General features: G+C 41.4%; 1 protein-coding gene across 4 annotated transcripts in view; it reads right to left on the bottom strand.

Annotated features, from left to right (window-relative positions):
* The window catches only part of tmcc1a (transmembrane and coiled-coil domain family 1a), a 43,797-nt gene extending 21,062 nt beyond the window's left edge, over positions 1 to 22,735 (bottom strand). The window contains exons 1-4 of one of the 4 annotated variants that reach the window (XM_042408034.1): positions 22,649 to 22,735; positions 21,515 to 21,595; positions 10,191 to 10,236; positions 8,678 to 9,604 (exon numbers count right to left, since the gene is read on the bottom strand). In XM_042408034.1, coding sequence (XP_042263968.1) covers positions 8,678 to 9,364 — 687 coding nt within the window. In that variant the 5' untranslated portion in view covers positions 9,365 to 9,604; positions 10,191 to 10,236; positions 21,515 to 21,595; positions 22,649 to 22,735. The remainder of the gene's footprint in view (positions 1 to 8,677; positions 9,605 to 10,190; positions 10,237 to 21,514; positions 21,596 to 22,648) is intronic. The other 3 variants (XM_042408035.1, XM_042408037.1, XM_042408036.1) reach the window with 3 other exon arrangements.
* Positions 22,736 to 25,156: the final 2,421 nt, after the last annotated feature.

Below are 25,156 nucleotides of genomic sequence, written 5' to 3'. Positions count from 1 at the left end.
TGGAGGTAATCTCCCCGTGAGAAGAGGAGACTTTCTGATAGATGGAATCAGTGAAGGATTCCTAGGATTCCTACTGACTGACATATATAAGTATGAGAGGAATGGTTCTAGTTATTAGTGGAGAGAAAATATGACAATATTTCCCAGGAGGTTGTGATCAGATTTGAATTGTGTGTGCATGTGTGTTCTAAGTGGGTCAGTGGAGCAGAGCTGAGCTCAGCGATCTATAGCCTCATCCATAATTCATCAGAGTCACTCAAACGATATAGACTGAGCAGGGAGTGGCAGGGATGCAGAGCTTGCCCTCTCTGAGTCTGTCTGCCTGTTTCTTCCAGTCTCTTTCTCTCAAATGAGCAATTTCCCTTTGAAAACAATCATCGCTCACTCTGAGCAAGGAAAAGAAAATATTTTCAAAAAGGTGCACAGTTGTATATTGTGACAACACAGGTCAAGGAAGTAATTTTCAGACCTAATACTGACAGCTCGCTCAGTCCTAGAGAACAATGTGACAGCTAGAAATGAATCCAACGAGAAATGATGAAATTGTGTCCGAGGAGCAGACATGTGGGTCAAGGTTGACTAAAACATCCTAACTGACTGACTGACCAAATATGTGGCAATCTTGCGACGGCTGAGAAAACATCATAGATACACGTGCATGCCCACACTATTGTGCTCTCTCTCACACTCACACAAACACACCAGCCGTAAGAGGAAGGACCAGCTGCAGGCCAAAAATAAATACACAAAGGATGACCCATAGTGACTCACTGCTGACATGTACACTTAAATGCACATGACCTCATGCACAGACGACAAGCTTTAAAGCATAAATTCAGATTACAAATGCTGCCTTCAAAAATGATAACAACCAGTTAAAGATGAGTTATTTCCTGATAAAAATCAATCAGCTTGTATTGTTCCAAGATAAACATGACTGCCATTCATCTGCAGAGAGGAAAATGTGTAAAAATAATTTCTCAAGTGGTGGAATATTAGTCTAGATGACTGAAACCCATGACTTTTTCATTGCTCAGGATATATTAATACATTTTAATGTCCTTGAAAAGTGAACTTGAACCAGCACTGGTTCAGAAATCTGTCTATTAATAGCAGCAGAAAAACAGGCAGAGCTGCAGTAGACTCCTTCCTCATCCAGACCCAGATTAGAAACCTATAAAACTGTCTGAAAAGGGAGCAAAGCGTCAACCTCACAGCTTCATCTTCCTCTCTCTTTCCCCATGACATCCATCCTACTGCTCGGTCAACCCCTTACACACACATACGTACATACACCTACACTTATCTGTTTAACACTCCTCTGCCCGATCTCTCTTTTTTTGAGTCATTTTCATCCTTTCACATCATCACATCCGCCTCAATGGTTTCACACACAAAATTGCTTGTTGTGCATCAACTACGAAGCTGTGATGTGTATTGTATAATATGTGTGGAGTAGCCTAATGTGTCCCCACTGTTGTGAATGCTAATAGCAACCAGCACAGGATAAGGGCGTTGGCCTATATGTATTATCACATATGAATATTCAACAGCCTAATTAAACAGGCTGGGTGTACGCTTCAAAGGGAACACAAACAGTTGGGTGGAGAGTTCATGCACACACAAAGACACACACACACACACACACACACACACACACACACGTTGCACACACATGCACACCTGCACACAAATGATGAATATCAAATTCAAGGATTTTACATGGTACAACAAATCATTTACAGTCCTTCTCATCACTTTATATTGTTCATTCTCTTTGAAGTAGAATACAGGAGTCCCATTGCGGTCGGTTGACTGTCAAACACAAACTTTTCTTTACTGACACCTCCGCACATTTCACAACCCTCTTTGTACATCATTCAGATAATTTCATTTAAATATACGTCAGAACAGGAACAGGAAACAGCGGTGTCTCTCTAGCATTGAGATCTAACCGATAGCGTGCCATTCCAACGCGTATTCTGTATAGCTCTGTCATTTTAAATACTTGACAAAAAAGAAAGCTTAATTACGAGGTTTAGAACAAACAGTATTTAACACAGAGTCGACGTATATGGAAAACAGCGTAGGAGCCTAATTTTAGCCGTTATTCCACCAGACAAGCTGACGAGGTAGCTGTGGGATCAGACAATGAACCTGTGAGCATTCGGCTGGGTAAAGCCGCTTCGGCCCTCTTTGAACATCACCCTGTTACCATGGAGATGGGCAACCGGCTCCACTGTCTGAGCACTGGACGCAGATGAGAGGGAGAGAGATGAAGAGAGAGTGAGAGCTGAAGAAAGACAATCTCAAAGACATGAAGAAGGATAAAGAGTGAGGAGGTAAAGGGTGCAGAGATTCAGAAAAGGAGAAAAGATGGTCAAAGCAGTGAAGCCACTAAATGGAAAAACAAGTAGTGTAGAAGATTTAGCTTCTTGTTGACTGAGGAAAACTCTTGTTTAATTATAGACCCTGGACAAAGCTGTATGAGCTCTCTCACAAATGCACAAAGGTATGAACACTGACATATACAGTTGGGTGACAAATTGAAGGAAAAACCAAAATAAATGAGCGTAGAACAAATAAAGATTCTACATATTGAACATGAAGGTCACTGGATGGTTTGATGACTATTTACATTTTGTCAATCATATACTGTGGCCTTCACAGACACAAAATCTCAACCCAACTGAGCACCTATAGGAGATTTTGAACAGATGTGTTGGTCATGGTGAAATCTTTGGTCAAAATGGTGACCCTATAATCAGTTATGAGTGACCATAATTAACTATAACGAGTCTAATAAGTTGGATAAAGGATCTGTAAGGCACAAAGTGCAGACTGTTGACTGTTTTGTCTACTTTTCTTTTCTCATTGCATCTAGTTTGAGGTATCTCTTTTGTTAATGATTGCATATTCAAAAAAATGTGTATAATAACTAAAAAGAAAATATATTTAAAAAAACAAACGGTGGAGAGACATGTTTAACGATTGCCAGTTTTAAGCTTTGGCAACTAAAGGCGTTTAGACATTACTCTCCACTAACATCATTTTGGAGGAATGATGGTTATTCCCCCAATATAGTTCCAGCGACTTGAAGAATCTATGCCAAGGAGCACTGAAGTTGTTCCAGAGGCTTGTGGCTCAACACCTTAAAAACATATTTCATGTTTTTCCTTTGATAAGACACCCATTTGAATACCAACAAACATGTAAAGTACACACACACACAGACCACAGAGCAGGGCAGGATAAAGGGCAAGAACAGGAGAACCATTGTGTTTAATTCACAATCAATGCTGCTGTTTGCTTTGCTGATCAATAGCTGTCACCCTGCCACACATACACAACATATGTTATAGCATACACATGACTACCAAACAAGCACACCACTATAGACTTGATGGACTGACTGCCCTGTAGGAGAAAAGTAGGCAAGGCCATATTTACAGTTGTCAGACAAAAAGACACAAAGCACTCTGTGTTTGTTTGTCCAAGATGAAGAGATAGAAGAAGATAGATCAGTGAGAAAAGGGAAGGGAAATTGACTAGAGGGTAGATCAGAAGACAAGAACAAGAGAGGGGGAAATATTAGAGAGCAAAAAAGGGAGATTAACACATTTGAGAGGAACAATTTTTTGGTCTTTTTCTGAAAGTCAGTAGCAACCACAAGCCACAAACCTGTCCAAACCCTTTAGTGGCTTCACGCTACTTCCTCATCTGACTGTATCACTGTAATAAGGTCTCAGATTTGATGTCAACAACTTTGAACCACAGAGATGCAAGATGGTGCACTGACAGCAGCAACACACACACACACACATCCACACACACGCTGCCTGAAAAAACAATTTGCCACGGGCTGGTAGTTGGCAAACACAGCACTGGGATGACATCACCTCCAGTGTGGACTAAGCACATGCTTCATCATCCCCATGGCTCTCTCTCTCTCTCTCTCTCTCTCTCTCCCTCTCTCTCTCTTCTGAAAGTCAATCGAAACTCAGTTGTTTGATTACACACAGGTTTGACTGCGTGCTTCTGTGACTGTGTTTACAGTGACTAGAGGGCAATCCACTGTAGCAGTGCTTTAACAAGACTTGATAGATATCATATGCATCTGCAGCCTTAGTTGTATATAAGTGAACGTGACCGAGCAATACCCCGTGTTTGTTTTTTGCAGCTTTTCAAATAACTCAATATCACTAAAACGGTTCCAGGACGAGCTGTTGTGTCCTGCTGGAAAGGGCACAAACGCTTTCATCAGCACACAGCCAGTAGCCTGGGGAGGTGAGAGACGATAGGAGTGCAGTGATGAGGATGTTAAACTAGCAGGGACGGAACAAGCCTCGGGATACCAGGTGATGTTTGGCGCCTCCCCGCTGACACTTCTCCTTACTGCTCTCTTACAGGACAGCACTGGTGGCATTACGAAAGGGGACCAAATCCTTTATAAGTGAGGCTTGTCAGAAAATACAAAAATTAACCCTGTTTGTTACAAATCCGATTAGTGGCGGTTTATTACAAATACGTGGTTTATATCTGATGGTACAAAACAAATCTTGTACAACCAAAAATGTGTTGAGGCTCAAAAAAACCTCTCATGGTCCTATCAATGCAATGAGTTTATCTTACATTTGATTAGTTTTCAGTTCTAGCACTGATAACTGAAATATGTATAGACTAACCTGATCCTGAGATTTGTTTTCTTAATTTTTTTTCTTTATCATTGTCACTCAATGTTTCCAGTTCCTTGTTTTTTGTAATCCCTGACTAAGGAATTTATCATTTACTGTATGTGAGGGCAGCTGAATACTGGTTAAGGAAACATTCACATGTTAAATGTAAAATGTAATGCAATGTGTAAGACACTGAGCACAAATAAATAAAATACAAGTTTGAAAAACAAAGGCATTCGTCAAACCACATTGCTGAGAGTATTTTCATTTTTAGGCTGCATCCAGCTGCAAGATTCCAGCTCAGCTGGAGGTTGCTCCTCTGAATAGTTTAAATCTGAGGCATTTTGTTTTGTGGTGGTTGAGGATACTGCAGGAGAACATAGCATGTTATCTGACATGAAAATCAAAGTATGGTGATAGACAATAGAAGACAAAGGATGAGCAGTAAGTCAGGTAGGCATGAAGAGATGTGGCCTGAGGGAAAGAGACGGGGTCATCCACCCAACCCGCCTCACCCTTCCAATATTTCCCAACATCCCATTTTTGGAGGGGACAAGGTTAGTGAACATTTGCAGACAGGCCCTGGAGGAGGTTATGTTCTCCAAAGACAAACACAGCCTCAGTCTCTCTCACATTCATACACAACAATCCTATGTTGTGAGAGGGCTAGCCTCAAGGCTTGGCTTCTGTTTCATCTCAACTCAGTAGCTAATATCCCACTGGTGCCTACTCCCCTGTTCCTCCCCATCCTCTGTCCTAAACAAGTCTTCCATTCTGACACTACACATTTATACCTTCCAGCCCTTCACTTCCTTCATCTGTTTTTACTCCATTCCTCTGAGAAGAGAGAAAGATCAGACTAGATAAGACTCCACCAGTCTGGGTGCAGGTCAAACAGTCTGAGATTGATTCTGTTTGCTCATGTGCGTATTGCTGCATGTACATTTTGATGCTCCCAGGCATACAGTATGAACATCCACTAGCACCATTACAGAGAGCTTAACATGACTGGGGAGGGTGTAGTCAATCAATTAATCAGCAGCTAATTGTAATTAATCCCACAGGCTGAGCACCAGCTGCAGAACAGCAGGCTCTTAACAGACCTAATGCTGAGTTTTAATACAGCACTTCTTCCCTCTTTAACAGCACTGCCACCTGGGAATAGATATATTAAACTCATGGACAGTTGTAGAGCAGACCGGCCTATGAGTGCAGATGAGTCATAAATACTGCCCGAATCAGCAATGATTAAATGTAATGTTTACCAATAATCAAATCCCTTGGTGACTCGACCTCATAGGCTGCCACTCTTACTACTGTAGCTTGAGTTACTGTTTAACAAGAGTTGAGATAAAGTGCAAAGACGGACTACTCAGTTACTGTACGGATCGAACAACCTAAAAGTTGAATAAATATGTGTATAACAAAAAAAGCTGATTTGCAATATATGATTCAACTGGCTGATCCATACACTGTTTCCCCACATGAATCCATGTTTACCATTTTGATCGCTGTCCCGCACGAAAGCATTGACTAAGCAGCCAAAAAACATAAACATGGAACAAATAGCTGGAAGAGAGAAAGAAAGGATAGACAAAGAGGTGGAAAAAGATGTGCAAAAGCATCACACAACCATTATTCAGACAACAAAAGGCTTCACTGGAAGCAGAAATTAGAGACAAATGTGCCTTCAGCCATGACTGAAGGAGCAGCATGGAAATGGTTGTTTTGATGACTAAACAAGCTTGTGTGTTTTAAGCTTACCTTGGAGTACTGTCTACGAAGACTGAAGCGCTGCACCATCCTGACTCACTGACTGACTGGTGGACCCAAAGCCGGACCCCCTGTTCTACTCCTCTCCACTGATATCCCTCCTAAGTACACACCGCCTCACATAGTACACTCCACAGTCACACACACCAATACACACACACATACTGAAGGCACACAGGCTACCCTCCTCTCCAAACATCCATGTGCACACACATTTCTAGTCCACACTGCTTTCGTCTACTATGCAAACACAAGTGAGGAGAGAAAGAGAGAGAGAGAGAGAGAGAGAAAAAGAGGGAGAGGGAGATGGAAAAAAAAGGGAGAGGGAGAGCAAGCAGAGATAAAGACAGCTCAGTTGTGTTGCCCTCTACTCATATTCACAGTGATCCCCTGAGCTCTGTCTCCTCCTCTCACAGACACAGTCACTCGCACAAGATGCGCACACCACATGGTTGTCAATACACAAATGATTTCCAGTACACACACTCATGCAGAGTATATGAAAGACAGGAAAAAAAAAAAGAGGTCTTATAGTCACACATGTACACACCCTGCCACATCCTCTTGTGAAACACTAAGAGAGAACTGATAACAAGACCACATCCACACACACACACACACACAAACACACACAGCCAGTGCTCAGCTCTCACTCATCTAGGACGAGGCAAGGTTGCCTCCTGCTTCCTGTCAGTGAGCCCGAAGGGTGGAGAGAGGAGGAAGGAGGGAGGGAGGGAGGGAGGGAGGAGGGGGGGGAGATGAGAAGGAGGAGGAGGAGGGACCAGCTGACTGTCTATACGAACTCTCTCCAGGGACAGAGGGAGGGGAACAGGGAGGGAAAGAGAGAGAAAGAGGGGGAAAAGGCTAGGGGAGAGCATGGGGGACATTGTTGAGAAAAAGAAAGAAAAACAGAAATAAAAAGTCAAGAAAAAAGAGCAATGAGAGAAGAATTTATCATAACGTTTATCAATCCACAAATTCAGACGAGCTAAGAAACCCTCGACCTCCACTAACAGCGGGATGTCACACACCTCCAAGGTCGGCCACGCTGTTACTATGGCAACCCAAGCAGGGCGTAGTTCTCAGCAGCTTTTTCAGGGTAAGCACAGCTACTGCTTGGATGACCTGAATGACATTGCTGTGTAGCTGGGGGGGGGGGGTGGCTGTAATGATGGTTTGAGATGAGTAAGACAGGTTATCATCTCTGCCAAGGGCGAGCAACAGACCTGGCTCTCATCCCTGCTCCAATATCCCAGGTGAAGTCATTCACACAGATAACTGAAGGATGCTTGATTTTACGGATGAAGAGAGGGGGGAAGATTTATATTAAGTTCGGCTCACAGATTAAAGCTGTCAGTTAACGTGGACATCAACGCCCGCTGGTCTAGACTTGCTGCCCATCGCTGTATAGATTCACTCTATCTCTGACACACTGATACTGTGTCCTTGGCACAACTGATTTCATTAACCCAAGGATCAGTCTACTCTACCACAAACCATGCTCATAATGCCAACACAACCTCTACATGAACCAAGCCCAGTGCTGCTCACAGCAGGTTAACTGGTCTGACGGCGACCTCTGGTGGTGGATGAAATAAACTGTAATCTGGAATACTTGAAGTGGTTAAAAATTATGATTTGAGGTTGAGATTAAGATGAAATTGTAAAAAGCTGCAGGGTTTTAACACAGGAGTACACTATACACAATAGTACACTGGCTGGCAAACAAATGTATTTCAAATAGACATTAATAGATGATTATCCAGGCAGAATACGAAAGGAAGGATAAACACATTTGATGTTTATTACAGGATTTACTGTTGGTACTGTAGAAAAAAGAAATTTAAGTCATTTGCTTTTATCACCGGCTGCTGTGTAATATACCAGTGTGTATCTACTGTATGTGTGTGTGCATGTGAGTGTTTTAATTGTCATAAAGCTGTCCTGTGTTTACTGTGCTTGGATTAATGCTGTTATAGAAAAGGCCATAAAAAAATATCTTTGCACTCGATCAATAGTCAGCACTGAACAAAATCAGACGGCAGTAAAGACTCTTTCTCTGTGGTCACAACTGAGACGGCAGAGAGTGTTTCCACAGCAGCAAGTTGAACCACAGCTTTTGATTGACAGCTCACTGATAAACAAGGCCTGACATCAGTAAAAGGGGAGAGGAGACACATCAATTGGCCTGTGCAGTGATAATATAATTCACGGCTACTGTCACTTACCCTGTCTGTCTCCTCTGTGGACTGGTACCCTGATGACAGCACCACATCACCACCAGCGTATCCAGGGGCGGGGCTGCTGGGTGTGGTGTCGGTGGTGGAAGAGGAGCGTGGGCGGCTGGTATGCTGCTGCGGATCGTGGGTATAGCGGCGGTGCGGGGCCTGGGGGCTACCTCTCAGGAGAGGATCGCGGTCTCCGCTCCCAGATCCCGACCCGGACCCTTTACTGCGCCGGCTCTGCAGGCTGGTCCCACGCCTCATCATGCCCGCAGCGGCTGAGCCCTGGCCAGCTGCGGAGGGAACCACAGGAGCAGAGAGGCGGTCAGAGTCAGGACAGCAGGACCCCGAGGCGTCCTCAGAGGCAGAGGGGGAGGTGCCACCTGCTGACACTACAGAGGAAGATGAGGAGGAAGACGAAGAGGTGATGGTGGGGCGAGAGAGGGAGAGGCGTTTACGCTGCTGCTGGAACAGCTGTTTCAGTCCCTGGCCAAGAACCCCCATACTCTCCCTGGCGTTTTGGCTCATCTTACTGAAGGAGGGGTGCTCTGACTGGGATGAGGCCCTCTTCAACACTGGGCCCTGTGACCCCCCTGCCACTCCTCTAGCTTCAGGACCTGAACTCGGGCCCACCCCCTCTTGCTCCCTTTGACTGTTGTCCCCCTGCTGCATTTGCTTCTGCTGACCTCTCATGAATATTAAGGAGTAATTAACAGTCTGATATGACTTCTCTCTCTATCTGTCAAACATGCAGAAGTTGGAACATGACAATGGATGAAGGAGAGACTAGAATACAGCAGAGTATAGTAGAGAACAGTAGAAGTGGAGATGGGACTGTTTGATGGAGGGTTGGATCAGCTCAGTGGTGGTCAGAGGGACGGGTCCAAAAAGGGAGCATGCATCTTTGATTCAGGAACGAGTAGCCATGCTGGTCTAGCACAGAGAGAGAGGAGATGGATTATGAGAGGCTTCAATGTTGCCTAGATCCAGTGACAATGCAATTACTCATTTTCACTTTAACTTAAAACCATTTGCATGTTTGAAATTTCATTCAAATGGCTGAACGTGTGAACGCACAGTAATCAGACTGTAGTTTTACAGTCTGTTGGCAGACAGCATTCAAGTACCAATATGAAGAATCAACTTTGCAACCATAATTTAAAAATAATCAAGGATGAATACAGTATCTTTGGTTGAAGATGCTATCAGAAATCTGCACCGGTGACAGCTGTGCCGGTCTTCTGAATCATTCAACATTCAAACGGGCCAATGTTTCAAGAGCAAATACAAGTAATAAAGGATAACAAGGTGGATCCAAGTAGGCTAGCAAGATACAAAGATCACACAGTAAAGCATAAATGAATTCAAATGTAAGCAGGGACATGCAGGCTAAGAAAATAAACAACCACCTGGAGGGGGATACAGTCAGAAAGGCACAAGAGGCAGGTGGAATGAAGAAAAGGAAGGCGAGAGACGGAAAGAGATAAAGACTCACATCAGAAGGAAAAAAACAACCTACCATCAGCCCAACCGTCAGCCTAGTATGACTCAGTCTTCTGGATTACCTGAGAGGGAGGTGGATAGATGGAGGGAAACCAAAGAAAGACAAACAGAGAATAATTTTTAAGATTCAAAATTTAATTTTCCATGCACTCACTGACCTCATAGTCAGACAATCAGACGTCTCTTTCTGCCTGCAATCAATAATCACTTTCCCTGTGAGCTGTGAATTAGCCAGGCATACAGAACATGTGCGACACTGTGTGACACAGCTTAGTATGTGTGTTTGTGTGCCTTCAGGAGCTCATTTAGTATACCCAAAGGCATCCCTTCCTTATCCTGTGGCGGTGTCAAGAGACAAGGGTTTCCGCACTAGAAACAACCAACAGTGCAGTGTCACAAACACAAGCGTGCGCAGTGTGTGTGATCGCCTTCTGCAGCCTTGCACACCGCCAAGCTGCATCTAAGTCAGTGACAAAACCAAGAGGATAGATTCCTGATAAAATACAAGCCGTCTTCCTCGAGAAGGAACCTTATTGGTGGAGCAGTGATCACCTCACAGATAGAGCCACAGAGAGGCAGTCAAGTCAGCCCAACCCTCCCTGCAGCATCAATAACTGCTCCCGCTGGGGGAGCAAAACAAGCGAGCCAGGAACATTCAGAGCCCTGGGGAGGGACAGTTACAAACTATATTCCTTTCAGCTGTACTGTCAGGTCATGAAGAATAACACAAAGTCGGACAGACCGGCGCAAACATTCACACACTTCTCACTACCGCAAGAATGTAATCTATGCAAATGAAGATGTGACAGGCTTGAGTCACGTTGCTGTGAGGATCATCAGCTGTTCAGTTTTATATTGGGTCCAGAGACAGACGGGGCATGAGAATGACGCTAATTGCAGGTAGCATACACACTCGCAACACTGTCACTGCCAAGAACAAGCGTGTTCATGCACATAAACACATTAACAGCAGCTTTTACTTTCTCCACAAGCTGATCTACACTCTGCTTTCGTCTGCTCTCTACTGATGTGTTTAATTCAGAGGCTGTGTATTAATATGCAATGCCAAACAGTTAACTGTAACTGTTGCCTGCCAGAGAGAGGAGAGAGCAGGTGTTGAACAGGTTCACTATAGTCACCTGCTAGCAGGCTGCTGCCTGTAGCTGTTAGTATATTGTGCTGTGAAGCGTTAAGCAGTGCCTTTCATACTAATTATAACACACCTCCAACTTGGTATTTTTACTGATTACAGATAAGCAAGCTATTATACTGTGACACAAACTTTTGTAGCACTCAAGTTACTCAACGAATGTAATTACTCAACTAACTAGATATGAAGGAAAACAGCTCGTTTATAGTAACTGAAAATAAAAAAGTCAAGTAAATATCATTTGAAAGTATATGTTCGATGTAATGTGATGCAAAAATGAATTTAATTGTTTAACATGACTGTTTCTTAATTAATTTGAACTAATTTTCACTTTTTTGTGGGGTCCCTTTAAGGGGGTACTCCATTGATTTAGTATTGCACTTCTATAAAGTTGGGCTACTTGCAAGTAACCATTAGAAACAATGGTTATAATCAATGAAACAGAGGCCAAAATATCCTGAATTTTAGTCCATAATGAGTCAAACTGCAACAACACTGGATCCTGCACTTCTCATCATGCCGTTTAATAGCAACTTTCATTTGATCCTCTCTGACTGGTCTTTCATACTCCACACACCAAATTTGTAACACATTTTTTCTTTTATGAGTTTGCTGTATCCAGGCTCAGGGCAAGAAAATCTATATTAGAGTATTATACCATATTACAGTCTCTGAATATTTATATAAAGACTTTAGAAAGCAGACTGTCCTTTTTTTAAAACTCCATATGGATTTTGTAATCTCACCAGCACAATCCTTTTTTTTAATCATTCATGTTCTATGTGATTTTTTTTTTTACCTGTCGAAATAAATAAAATCTCTTAGACTCAAAGATGTTTCTGTATAATTTCATATAATAATCATTACATGAACTTCCAATGTGACCTAGCACGTCAATTGATCAGTTCCTCATACAAGGTGAACAGTCATGTACACATACGTAACATACTTAAATTTAAATGCATACCAGATTATCCATGCATCTTCACACTGAGACAAGTGGCATTTTCTGGCAGTCACAGTTCCGTGTGGTGATTAGAAGGAAGGAGGGTTTCGCTGCTGTTTCAGAGCGAGTGAGTGGAGGGGTAAACCTAAGTTAATCCTGTCCTGAAGCTGAACCTGAAGCCCCGTCCCGACACCGGTGCACATCCCTCCCACTGTGTCCGTAAATCCCCTCCTTCATCCCCAGGCTGATCCCAACGCTGGATTGGATGTTTTCTTGATTGCCTACAGTTTTATATTCAAACTAAATCCTCTTTCAGGAGCCTTTAGAGGAGAAAGCTTTATTGTCAGACTTGATGTGCATACTTGTGTATGTGTGAGAGGTTCGATGTGAGCAAGGCTTGTCACTCCACCTTGATGAAGTGATAACGCAAAAAGAACAAACACCAGATGAATCTCCGAATGACGACTGACCCAAATACCTCTTTTCACTGCAGCAATATACTATTTTGACAGAGAACAGACTACTGCAAAAGAATGCACACCTAGAACAATATCTAGAAATGAGTGAAAATATTTATAATAGCTTGGAAAAACTTCTGCAGCTGTATCTGATTAAAAGGCTTCATTTGCTCCTCGGATCAACCATAAAAACATGCTGGTTGATGGATGTATTTTGCTCTATGTGAACCCTGTCCACCACAGAAACAGTTCACTGATTATCAGTGATGAACAGGTGTCAGTGACAGCCGGGGTCAGCAGCCTCAGTGAGTCAGCATGTTTCTCAGAAATACCACAATACTGTCAAAGGTGAATGACAAACAACCATATGGACAATGGCCTCTCTGGAACCGCGTCACCCTCACTCATAGCCTGGTATAAATTCACATACACACACCAACACACACACACACACACACACACACACGTCCTTGTCCCTAACTCTGTAGCTCATTCCATTCAGCTGAGCTGCCAGTCGTCCAGTCCTGCCGCCATTGTCTTTGGCCAGCCATACTGGAGAGACGGTGAAAGCGCAGCAGAGCTTTGGCACTGGCAGACTGGAAAAAAACCAAATCACACTCACAATTCATCATTTTGCAGACAGTGAAAATGCATGTGTGAGTTAACGATGATGATCTAAGATTCAGCTTAATGAATCGTGATAAATACTTAACAACAATCATCTTGTTTCTTAAACTTTCTAGTTTCTTTGCTATATTTAATCAAGCTCTGTCAAGTGCTTGTTTAACAATGAATTACAGTATCACAGCCTCCGGTAAATATTCACTTTGGCTCTCTGATAGAAAACAGCTGCAGCCTCATTCTGCCAGGAAGGTCATATTGACGAAGATGTAGCACTCAAGTGTTATAATCACATCCATTATCATTATTGAACAAAGAGGACTATCAAATATGATTACTTAAAGAGAGGTTAAGCCCTCAGAGTTACAGTGGTCAGGATGTCAGCTCAAATAGCTAAGTGATAAAGCCGACAATCTGCAATTTAGCAGATTGTGAGATAAATTATGTATCAGCACTGTGCAATGTATTACAGTCTCTGCATGCAAAATTTGCCATACAGTAACTGTAAACCAAATACCTACACAATCATTTTTAAATTCTACTTTTTTTTTTTTAACATAAAAAAGTTGCAAACCGGGCATGATAAACACAAAGTGAAGGTCAATCTGGCCCATGGACTTTGACACTGAAGCAGCCATGTTGTTGTTCATTGCTGAACATACATTCAGTTAACTCAAAATATGGCCATAGCTTAAACAAGCCCATGCAGTGTTCCAGAAGAGTCTGAGAGCTGGCGTGGAATAGACCGCTCTTTGTTCCCTCTGAGCCACACACAGGCCCATCGCTGCTCTTTGTGCTGTGCCTCTTTCACTGACAGACACACATCAATAAGAGGGGAATTAGGCCAGAGAGTTCTGGCAGTGATGTTTGTGTGTGAGTGCATGCGCAAACTTGTGTGTGTGCGCGCATGTGTGTGTGTGTGTGTGTTTGAATCAGACAGAGATAGAAAAGGATAGAGAAAGAGAGAGATAGCGGGAATTATATTGTGTGGAAATGTGCATATGTGTACTAACGTATGTGTGTTTATGAGTGTGTGTTGTCTTTGACCGATGGAAACTGGACCATATCTCATTCAGCAGCTGAATAATGACAGCATAGGCAGGAAACAGGAACAATCGTTATTGTATTTGTGTGTGTGTGTGTGTGTATGTGTGTGTGTGGCTTGGAGGCAGATAATAGCATGGTTGTGTCAGTTCTGACAGTGCAGGAGATGACTTCAGCATACTGCAATAAGTGTGATAAGAGACACAACTGTTTATATCAGACGTGGAGAATGGGTAAGTGAGAGAAGAGACACAGAGGGTTACAGAGGGAGTGAGAAAGGCTAGAGTGGATCAAAGGTACCCGACGGTCCACGGGGTGTTTCGCCTGGCCGTGTCGGGTTCAGCCCGGGCCTTCAGCACTGAGTGTGTCTGAATGAAGAGGTGAATGGCAGGTAGTTCACTGACAGAGGCAGGCACAACGCTCTATTGTGCAAGATGTAACCCACAGGGAGGACCGGTTGCCAAAGTTATGCTCAGCTTTTCAGGGAAAGGACGAACCAGAAGACACACAATCACTTACACCTACACATGAAGACAATTAAAATACATTGTGTTTGCTTATAAACACTACAGACTTAAAAAAGTTAAACAATTAAAAATGTTGTCTGCTTGTACAGCTGCCACAAAAGCTAATATCCCACACTGATTGACACCTGGTATGTGTAGGAAACTGACCTGTATACACTCCAAAATATGTTAAATCTTGAGGTTGAATATGCAGGGCAAAACCTTCAAATGCGGATGTGGAAGTTTGTCTTACCTAATATTGATTCATTTTTATCTCTTGGGCAACAGGAGACTATCTGTAACTTCCATCTTCCATCACCACCCACACTCATACTGCTGTGACAATGTTTTTGCATTGCCAATATTTTCGAATATGAAAAGAAACAAAAATCTAGATCACAAAAAATCCCCTAAAATGTTCATATGCACACATATACACACACACACACTCACACAAAGGGAACAACAGGTGGTATATTGGGTGTGAATCAAGTCTGAGTTATCAAAGACTACCAAACAGAGATCGCGAGTGGGAAGCTGCAAAGCCAAAGTGACAAAGAAACGAATTATTTAAATTTAATTTCCACAGAAGAGATGTCATGGTTGTGCAGAGCAGTGTCACATGTATCTCATGAGCGTTCCCTTCTGTGGTATAGATTTTGCAGAGGTGTCCAACAGTGAACAAATGCACAGCAGTGCATTGATGTGAAACATAATTGATGACTGGCTTTGAGTCATCAGACTGCATGTTGAACATTATGCAGGAAGGAGCTGTGCATATACTGGTAAAGCCTTGTTTAAGTCACCATTCTGCATCTGTGCTCAACACCACAGTAAGTGCCTTGATGAATAATTTACCACGTGCATAGAACTGACACTGGTCCACGTTGACAACGACTACAACAACACTCAGTGCAGACCTAATGTGGCTGACCCAATGAAGACTGATGGTGTTGGCACCTAATTCTGTTGCTATTTACTTAGTAAGACAGATGTTCTTAAAAGGGGGTTTTCCAGTGGACAAGAGAAGAAATTAGAAGAGCACGTAATACATGTCAAGCTCTGCAAAGTGGCTTCACTTACTAACCTGATAGGTGTTTAACAGTAGCCAGGCCTCCAACTTGGCCAGCATAGCTCATATTCCACTAGCGCTGGCAGGACATCATCAACTGTCAACAGGCGGGAAACCACCTACACACCAGCTGAAATCTTAAACCACAGATTGTGTTAAAGGCGCACGGCGATATGTAATGTGAAAGGGAATGTGTGTCAGGGTCAAAGCACACAACTGTGCGACCAAAGAGAGCAAGCTGCCAGGTTATCAGGCCAAAGGGCGTCTGGTTCTTTGTATCGCCAGCAGGTGAGAACAACTTTACGCAGTCAGATATAAATCATCTTCATCGTCACCTATTTAAATAACTCTTCAGTCTGATCTTGGAGCTCAGGTAATCAGACACCGGGTTAGTGGGGCTCAACACATCTGAGCTCTGGTCTTGAAGGTTTCATTACAAGTGTGATACCGGGTTCAACATGTAGCCTGGTCAGCAATATCGAGAAAAGATTTAAATTTAAATTTAAATAAGATATTCCTCCTGACCTCCAAACCTCGATATCCACTCTTCATAAGTCAATCCAAAGAATATTCAACAGAAGACACGAACAAACTGAAGAAAAGTGATGATAAAATGCTGCGGTGCTGTGCAGAGAACATGTCATATATACATACATATACATATATACTGTAATATCATACTTGTCCTGATAGCTGAGTGAGCTTGATATGGATACTCAAGAATGAAATCCTACCTGCTGTGATGAATATAAGCTACACTACTGCAATTCTCTTTTTACCTGCCTAAATAAATCCTCCTTAGATAAAATGCTGCTGCTGTGAGGCTTTTAACACGATCCAGCAGATGTTCACACATTATACCTATTTTAACCTCTTTACATTTGCTTCCTGTTAATTTTAGAATTCATTTCAAAATCTTGGTGCTCACTTATAGAGCCCTGCATGACCAGGCTCCACATTATATCACACCATGAGCCGAGCTCTTAGGCCCTCCAGCCAGGGTCTTCTAAGTGTCCCTTAGACACATTTGAAGACTTAAGGAGATCGTGCATTGCAGTCAGCAGCACCTAAGCTTTGTAATAGTCTCCCTAAAAGTCTGAGATGTCTGGATTCTGTGGAATCTTTCAAAAGCAGTTAAATACCCATCTGTTCAGACAGGCATTTAGGTAGCATGTGGTATTTTATGTTTAAACTTGTGTTTTATGCTTGTTTTTCTCTCCTGTGTGTTTTATTTGTTGTTCATCTTTGATGTATTTATTGTTTTTGTGTGTGTGTGTGTGCCTGTGAAGCACTTTGTGTCTGGTGTCTGTGAAAGGTGCTATATAAATAAAGCTTTCTTACTTACTTACTAGTGGCTTAAATATTTATATCTCATATCATTTCATGGTAGTGATTCTAATACTAAAACACAGACCGTGGACAGTTTTAAAGTGCAAGCTCTTGCCGTGTGACCCCTTCTTCTTTCTGCCTCTGTCTTCAAACAGGAAGGGATCAGAGGGAAGCAGGCAGCTCGTTGCCACTAGAAACCACAGCCTTTATAAAGGAATTTCACCTTCATTCTGAAAGTGTGGGAGTCAGTCCTACTGGAGACTATAAACCCAGTCTGTATACAGCTACAGTAAAGGCCAACCCAGTCTCGCGCAGTTTGAGAAATAGTTACTAAACTTAATCTATAGATTCGTGTACATGGACACGAATTTTCCTTTTTTTTTTCATGACACTCAGCACGACTTTCAAACTCGTGTATTTCAATTGGAATATCTTTTAAGGCCTGCACCATGTTTTTTTTTCTGTCAGTTGGGACTCAGGAGCACAGAAGCTGAATTGCTTTTTTCTTATTTGTTGTTTTTTTTAACTGTAACCGCCACATTATACAACATTTAATCACAAGATTTTATCCTTGTTTTTATTTCTTTACTGTAATTTTATCAGTTTGCATCAGTCTGGTGGGTGGAACAGAGGACGTGTTAATGTTAATGTTCTTTTAATGACATCTTCAACATTTCTCAAAACAAAAACATGAAAGCGTTCTTGATAACGCAACAATATGATTAATATGGTTAATGTTAAGGTCAATGTTAAGGTCATCGGTTTTAATCATTTCTCCTCCGATTCTGGGAAATAAAGTTTTTTTTTTAGGCAGCACAGTACAGCCAATCTGTTTACGTGTATGTGGTTTTTTGATGAATCTCTGATTGCAGCAGAGATAAAGAATGTTTTCAGTCTGTGGCATTTAAATTAAGCTGCACTATGACACCTCTCCTACCCTGTGGGCAAACCCCTGCTGGAATAGGATGAAGGTGGGTGAGAGAGAGAGAGAGAGAGAGAGAGAGAGAGAGAGAGAGAGAGAGAGAGAGAGGAAAAAGAGTGTTTCCTTTCTGAGATACAATGCTTCCTCTTTAATCATGGCTGGATCTTTGGTCGAGAGAACGGAGCCAAATCCCTGCCTGAATGATGCTGAGATTTTTTTAGACTCTACTGAGCTCAAAAAGGATGATCTGAATCCCTCACTGAAGTATATTATTTGCTTGGGGGGGAAAAGGACGAAGAAATTAAATATTGAATGCATAAAATTAAAACCGCTTCACAAAACACTACATAACTGTGTCATGATGTTGAGTTAATTCACCTCAGTGTTGTTGGTATGCAGTAAAAATTACACCGGTCAAGGTAACATGAACCCAATTAATATTCCTCAGTAATAGAGCACAGAGCATCTTCAATATTGATAAATAATGATACATTTTTAATGCTTCAGTACACTTCACCATACAGATGCGTATCATGGTGATTTAAAGGGATACTCCAGCGATTTACAATTACACTTTCATAAAGCTGGGGAACTAACAATTGCTTCATTATTGATTGATCCATTAATCGCTTGGTCTATAAAACATCAGAAAACTGAAAAAAAAATTCCCCTTCACAATATCCTGGAGCACAAAGTGATGTCAACAGATGGTTTGTGTTGTCCGACCAACAGCCCAAAACCCCAAAATAATCAATTTACTGGAGAAATGCTAAAGCCAAAAACCAGTATACTTCTCACATTTAAGAACCTTAAACCATTTGTGTGTGAGAAAAGACTTAAAGATCCCCTCCAGATGTGTTTTATGACATCTAAAAACTCTCCGCTTGGAATAACAATTTGTGAATAATGTTTTTTTCCACAAAAAAGTTACATTTCTTAAAGAGTCTTAAATTTACATCTACTCCTCCCTCAAATCCAGAATCTATGGACATGCAAATATGTTTCCTTTCAAGATGTCTCCTACTTCACTGAAAAGTCCATTTCCAGTGTTTGTGCACTGGAGGCTTCAAGTTTCCACATCGCGCTAGTATAGGTTGTATACTGGACTATGACTAGCTCCAAACTAGTTGTGATGTCACAAATTATGCTCACAGGTACACGTGTTAAACTGAGATTTAAGGTGAGATCAGAGAAACTTTCCCCTTCAGCGTGATGTGAAAACAGTCTTCTAGTGTCAAACTCAGCACATACATCATCAACTAATTAACAAACTAACTAACCATTACAGCTCTAGTGATTTTATGTTAAGCTCCAAAAACACTGGATCCTACACTTCCCATAATGCAACTAAATAGTGTCTTTAACGAGACCCTCCATACCCTTACCTTGTAACACAGACTTTCTGTTTTGAATTTGTGGACTCAAGCAACTCAAGCTGACGTGACCTGATGACATCACTATGACATCATCAGGCAATATTTTCTGACAAAGCTCCTCCAGAGTCACATCAGACATTGAACAGACTGGGTGGATTACATTATTACTTTAATGTAACCTAGATTTCTAGAGGTGATCAGGTTTTTTCCTCTTTTTCTGCCCCATATGGCTAGTCGTCCTGTTCTGTGGTCCACATCACTGGTAACTCCACTGTTGACACAGAGAGAATGTGCGAGTAAAATCTGGCCAACTCTCATTTGATATTCGCCAAGTGTGTAAAGACACACACAATTTATTTTATATATTTTCATAACATGATATTTAAGTGAGTAAACTAACTAACTAGCTACACAGTCATGTGTCTCCTTTTACCGTCTCCTGTCAAGGTGCCCTCACCAATCAGAAGGAATCACAAGTGGGACGACATAGACTCCCTCACCAGCTTCCCACTGGCACGCACTGCCAATTACCAGTATAATAGTTGGAACACACAACCAAGCACAATGTACCACTCCCGAGAATTGAACCAAGGTCTCTGTGTTCTCTACAGTATACAACAAATCCTGTTTTCATCTGCAGCAGTGGGGAGCAACAAAAGCAATAAAATATTATCAAGTTATTAAATAGGGCAAAACATAACACCTTATAAAGCATCCATTTAATGTTTGTCTATGGACAAACACAGTCACACTCACGGTCAGACCTATGAGCAATTTAGAGGCCAATTAATGACCGATTTACCTAACCTGCATGTCTCTGGACTAGTGGAAGAAATTAGAGCAGTCAGAGTAAGTGTAATTTATTCAAACAGACACTACTACATCATACATAACTTTATTTACGTGAGAGTTTCACGCTGGTATTACAAACAAATATCAGCAAAAGCAATGTTTTTGTCTATATAACTGGCATGCAGAACATGACATGAAGTTATTCCACTTATTGATTTCGCTGTTATCAATAAGACCCAACAGTAAATTGTACATAGATTAGATTAGGAACACATACTCCACTTTTTATGTTCATGTAAACAACCAAAAGATTAGAGCCAATCTAGAGGAGAGACACACCAAAGTAAAACAATATCGTATCTGCCATCTTCATGAAAAGTCTTCACTACAGCAGTTTTTACCAATATGGTAAACAAATAAAACCATCAAATGTATAACTTTCTCTCTTTAATCCAGTGCCTGCAGCTCTGTTGAGAGAAATGCAGTCTTCCTGTACACACAGCCAATTAATCAGCCACCCCTGTGACAGCCATCCAAGCATACAGAAAGCTGTGTTAATCTTGTGATCTGATCAAGAATAAGTACATCTTCGCCACATCAGAAGCTGAAGCGCCACATGCAGCTGAGCACAAATCAGAGGAGGAGGCCACTCCATCTTTACAAATTACTGAGATCTATTTTATAAGCAACACGCACACAAACACGCATACCTGCATGTATGCAAACACATTACCTTCATACAAAGACTCAATTCTAAGCTCAGCTCCCAAAAGGGAAGGCACAACATGAGTGCAGCGTGAACAGGAGGAGGAGGAGGAGGAGGAGGAGGAGGAGGAGGAGGGCAGCGTCATCGTGGTGGTCTGACCGTCGGAGTGAGACAAGAATGGCTGCGTTAGCAGTGCCCTGAAGGGGCAGTCAAGCTCTCAGCCACTTAGCAGAGTATGCTGGACAGATAGTGCGATACAGTATTTATCATGTCACTCCAGATCCTTCCAATCCGCTAAATGTGCATCTATTATCCATGCAGTGCAGTGCCAAAACCATCAGGATATAAATATGATCAGAAAAGAAAGATCGGAGCAGTTATATGAATGGATGTGTAAAGAAAGTGGACGAAAACAAACCTTCAATCCATGATCAAGACGCTGGAGAGGCATTCCTTCATTGTAGAGGAGATGACAACCTGCTACATCAGGCCCACAGGTCTTCAACAAAGAAGAGAAAGAAAGTGAGATGGAAACTGTAATCCTTTAAATGCTTCCTTGGCACACTGTACTCTGCATTTGCCAGCTTGTTTGAGTGTGTGAGAGTGTGTGCTGTATATCTCTGTCTGTCTCCCAGACACTGATAATAATAGGCTGCAGGGGGAGAAAAAAAAGCTCCTCTGCATGAACAGTGAAGAATACTAAGCATCAGATGGAATGAGGCTGCGGATGTCCATCCTTTCTAGGCCATGAAATGTCTTTAGCCCATCAGATTGCATTAGCAAGTTGAGACTAAAATAAACCCTGCTGAGGGTTTATTAAAACTTGTGTAGGTTGAAAGCAACTAACAGGATCCTGGCTTATTGCATTGGCCACAGACAGTGACAGCATTTAGATAATAAAACGAATTAACTGGAAATAAACCCCTGTATGCAACTTTTGTTTTGCTGCAGAGTCCATAATAAGCTAGCAAATCATAAAGCTAAAAGAGAGTGTAAGAGCTAAACTGTCACATTTACAAAGTTTATTTGTCTTTTTGCTGTTTATTTCCCACAAGGTAGAAAATGAGACAACTCTGTTGCACATATAACTAGGCTATCATACAAAATGTCATGAAACGTTAATGAAGTACGGTCCGTCAGCAACACAGCCGCCTATGAATGACACAGTACGATGTCACCACATGAGATGACATATAGCGACCGTTAGGAAAAGATAAGTCCAAAAAAATTCACTGTGGAGTAACGTATAACGTACTTGTGGCCCTCTATACAGGTAAAGTAATTTCAACAGACAAGCCTTCGTATTTGCTGTGGAATCACATTAAAAACGTTTAAATGTTACTTCAGCACCAGTCAGTGTTATCAGTAACAGCAGTGTGTTAACGGACTCAGGTTGACAGTCCCGTTACTGCTAATACGATGAAATATCAACATCGACACTCTCTAACAGCTCTTTCTCGCGGCACAGAGACGCAACACACATCACACACACGCACAATGTTACGCTAAATCTGCGCAAAAAAACTAAACTAAAAACATATTTCACACTTACACGGCTGGATGGCAAACTGTTGGAGCTGACACAGACGTTCAGTGAACTGCACCCCTCCTCCGTGTGCCGTCCGCTCCGCGATCCGCCCTCCCACCCCTCTCTGACGTCAAGACGTACGACGTAATCGGAGAGGGGGAAACAAAGATTGTATATTAAGGAGAGGTTCCACTTCTCTGCATTTCTGGTGCAGGCCTGAAAAAAAGTCCTGTTAGTAACTTCTAACCACACACGTGTTTTAGCTCAGCATTAAGCTAAATTAAAGTCAGTGTATAATTATATAACTATTAATATCACAACTAACTATTTTTCTAAAAATGTTTATATGCAACATAGAGTTGTCCAGTTGGCCGCACGGAAAAAAACGTCAGGAACTCATCTGTTAAATTAACATCTATGTTTATTTAGGATAATTGACTGTTTTTCAATTCAGACTTTAATGTCACCCAGTCTCATCATTTAAAATTATGCACACCACAATAACGCAAATAGCACAAGGATGTCGTCTGTTGTACAAATTGTAAAGTAAATTTATGATTTGTGATTTTGGACTATATCAATAACTTTAGTTTTGAAAAACTTACTATGCTGTTGCAAGTCCTTTACAGTAAGTACAATTACACTTACAATGGAAAAAGCTAATTGGCAAAATCCTGGAAGTTTTCAGTAGATTCAGACATGTCATAGTACAGTAATACAACACACTAATAAGTCAAGTTTAAAGTTAAAATAAAGCACTTGAGATGAGAAAGAGCCATTGTGACTTGAAAAAAAAAGTGTCCAAAAAAAGCGGGTAGGAAAAATGTCAGTAAATAAACAAATGTATATACTGTATTTCAGTGAAAGAGGTTAACTGAAAATTATTAGCATTATTTGCAACTTTAAAAAGAAGGTACAAAACTGAGTCATGTATGATAACTAGTATCTTGGCATTAGTGTGGTATGGACATAGAATTTTCAATAGGTAGTGACTATCTGATCTTGTCTGTGAGGACATCCAGGTCCAGGTCATCAAGGTCATGGTTATCCAAGGAGGGTTAAATCAAAGGGAACTGGACTTAGCTGTAGATACTTGAAGTCACTTTCAAGTATCTACAACCATGTCCAGTTGCCCTCGATTCAACCCTTCTTGGATATCTGATACCTTAAATATTTTGTACTGAAAGGAGGGAAGGCACAGTATGTTCTCTTCAGCCTTTTTGGCTTTTGAAATGTTCTTAGGGTTTGTCGGGATAATAAGAAGGCCATAAAATATGCTTTCTGTAGGTTTTATTGACTTTATTACTCTTGGCTAATCCAGCACAGAAATTGTAGAATACCTTTAATAAAAACTTGACTCAGAGCAAAATTTGTGATTGTTTATTTGGTCAGACATAATGACATGGCTGAAGTAATTTTATTTTTGAAAATAAGATTTTGAATGCCTAAACAATGGTCTCTTTGAATTGTGTTTAAGTCGGTGACACACTGCAGCATTGTGGTTAGTATGGCAGTAAGATTGTGCCATGCGTGGTCACCAGTGATGAAAGCCAACTTTTTAAAAAGCTCTTGAGTAAAATAAATACATATTTAAACATTGTGCTGTTTTTCTAAATTCAGTGAGCTTCTGTGAAATTGGAGAATGAGTGAAACCACTCTCTTCAGCGAGATATTTTTGGTCATCTCTACAGAGGAGCATAAAAAAACATAACAGATGATATGATTATATAACCTGCTGCTGTCTACCCAGTAAGAAAATAGTAACACAAACATTTTTGTTACACGTATCATTGGTTTATCCCATCAAAAATTCATGTAATATTCTCTCTGTAATTCTCATATAGAACACTCAAGTTTAAGCTCTGGTTACCAAAACCTATTATGCATCTTCATTGATTCATATTTTTAAAATCTCCAATAAAGTCTTCAGGTACAGGCTGATTATTTATGAAAGAGAAAGATGAGGTAAAGCAGCACAGAGGATGTTCATACAGACTATTATCTGTCAAAGACCTCTCTAATCATTCATGCATCTCTTCTTCAGTATACCTCTCACACAGTGGTCAATAGGTCTCTTTATTCATGGATTTATATAAACTGTATGCAAGCAGACTGATGCTTGAAATCTGACAAATGAAATGTCATCATGTCTTATTCCAGAGAGCCACCAATTCCACATCAATCCTATTTTAACACGACTTCAGTCTTTCGATTTTCTCACCTGCTCGGAGGATAGCATGATGTGCTGGTAGAAGCGTTTCATTTCTGGATAATAAGTGCAAGGTCCCCTTCTTACGCCTCGGTAGCTATGGCAACATACAATGTACCTCCAGTATCGGTGCTGAGAATCATTCTTTTCCTTTGTGCCTTTGTGACTTAAGGCTTAATAGATCTTTCAAACATAAACCAACAGAAAGCTGACTCTGTGTTTAGTAAAGTGAAACCTGCACACACAGTGAATTAAAGACCACAGCTTGCAATGCATGCATTTTTTGATGATATGAAGATGAAATATTTTCTGAGTTTCAACAG

The sequence above is a fragment of the Thunnus maccoyii genome, chromosome 4, assembly GCF_910596095.1.
Source record: "Thunnus maccoyii chromosome 4, fThuMac1.1, whole genome shotgun sequence".
Classification (NCBI taxonomy): Eukaryota; Metazoa; Chordata; class Actinopteri; order Scombriformes; family Scombridae; genus Thunnus; species Thunnus maccoyii.
The sequence above is the reverse complement of the archived record's forward strand: the minus strand, read 5'-3'. Positions and strand labels throughout refer to the sequence as shown.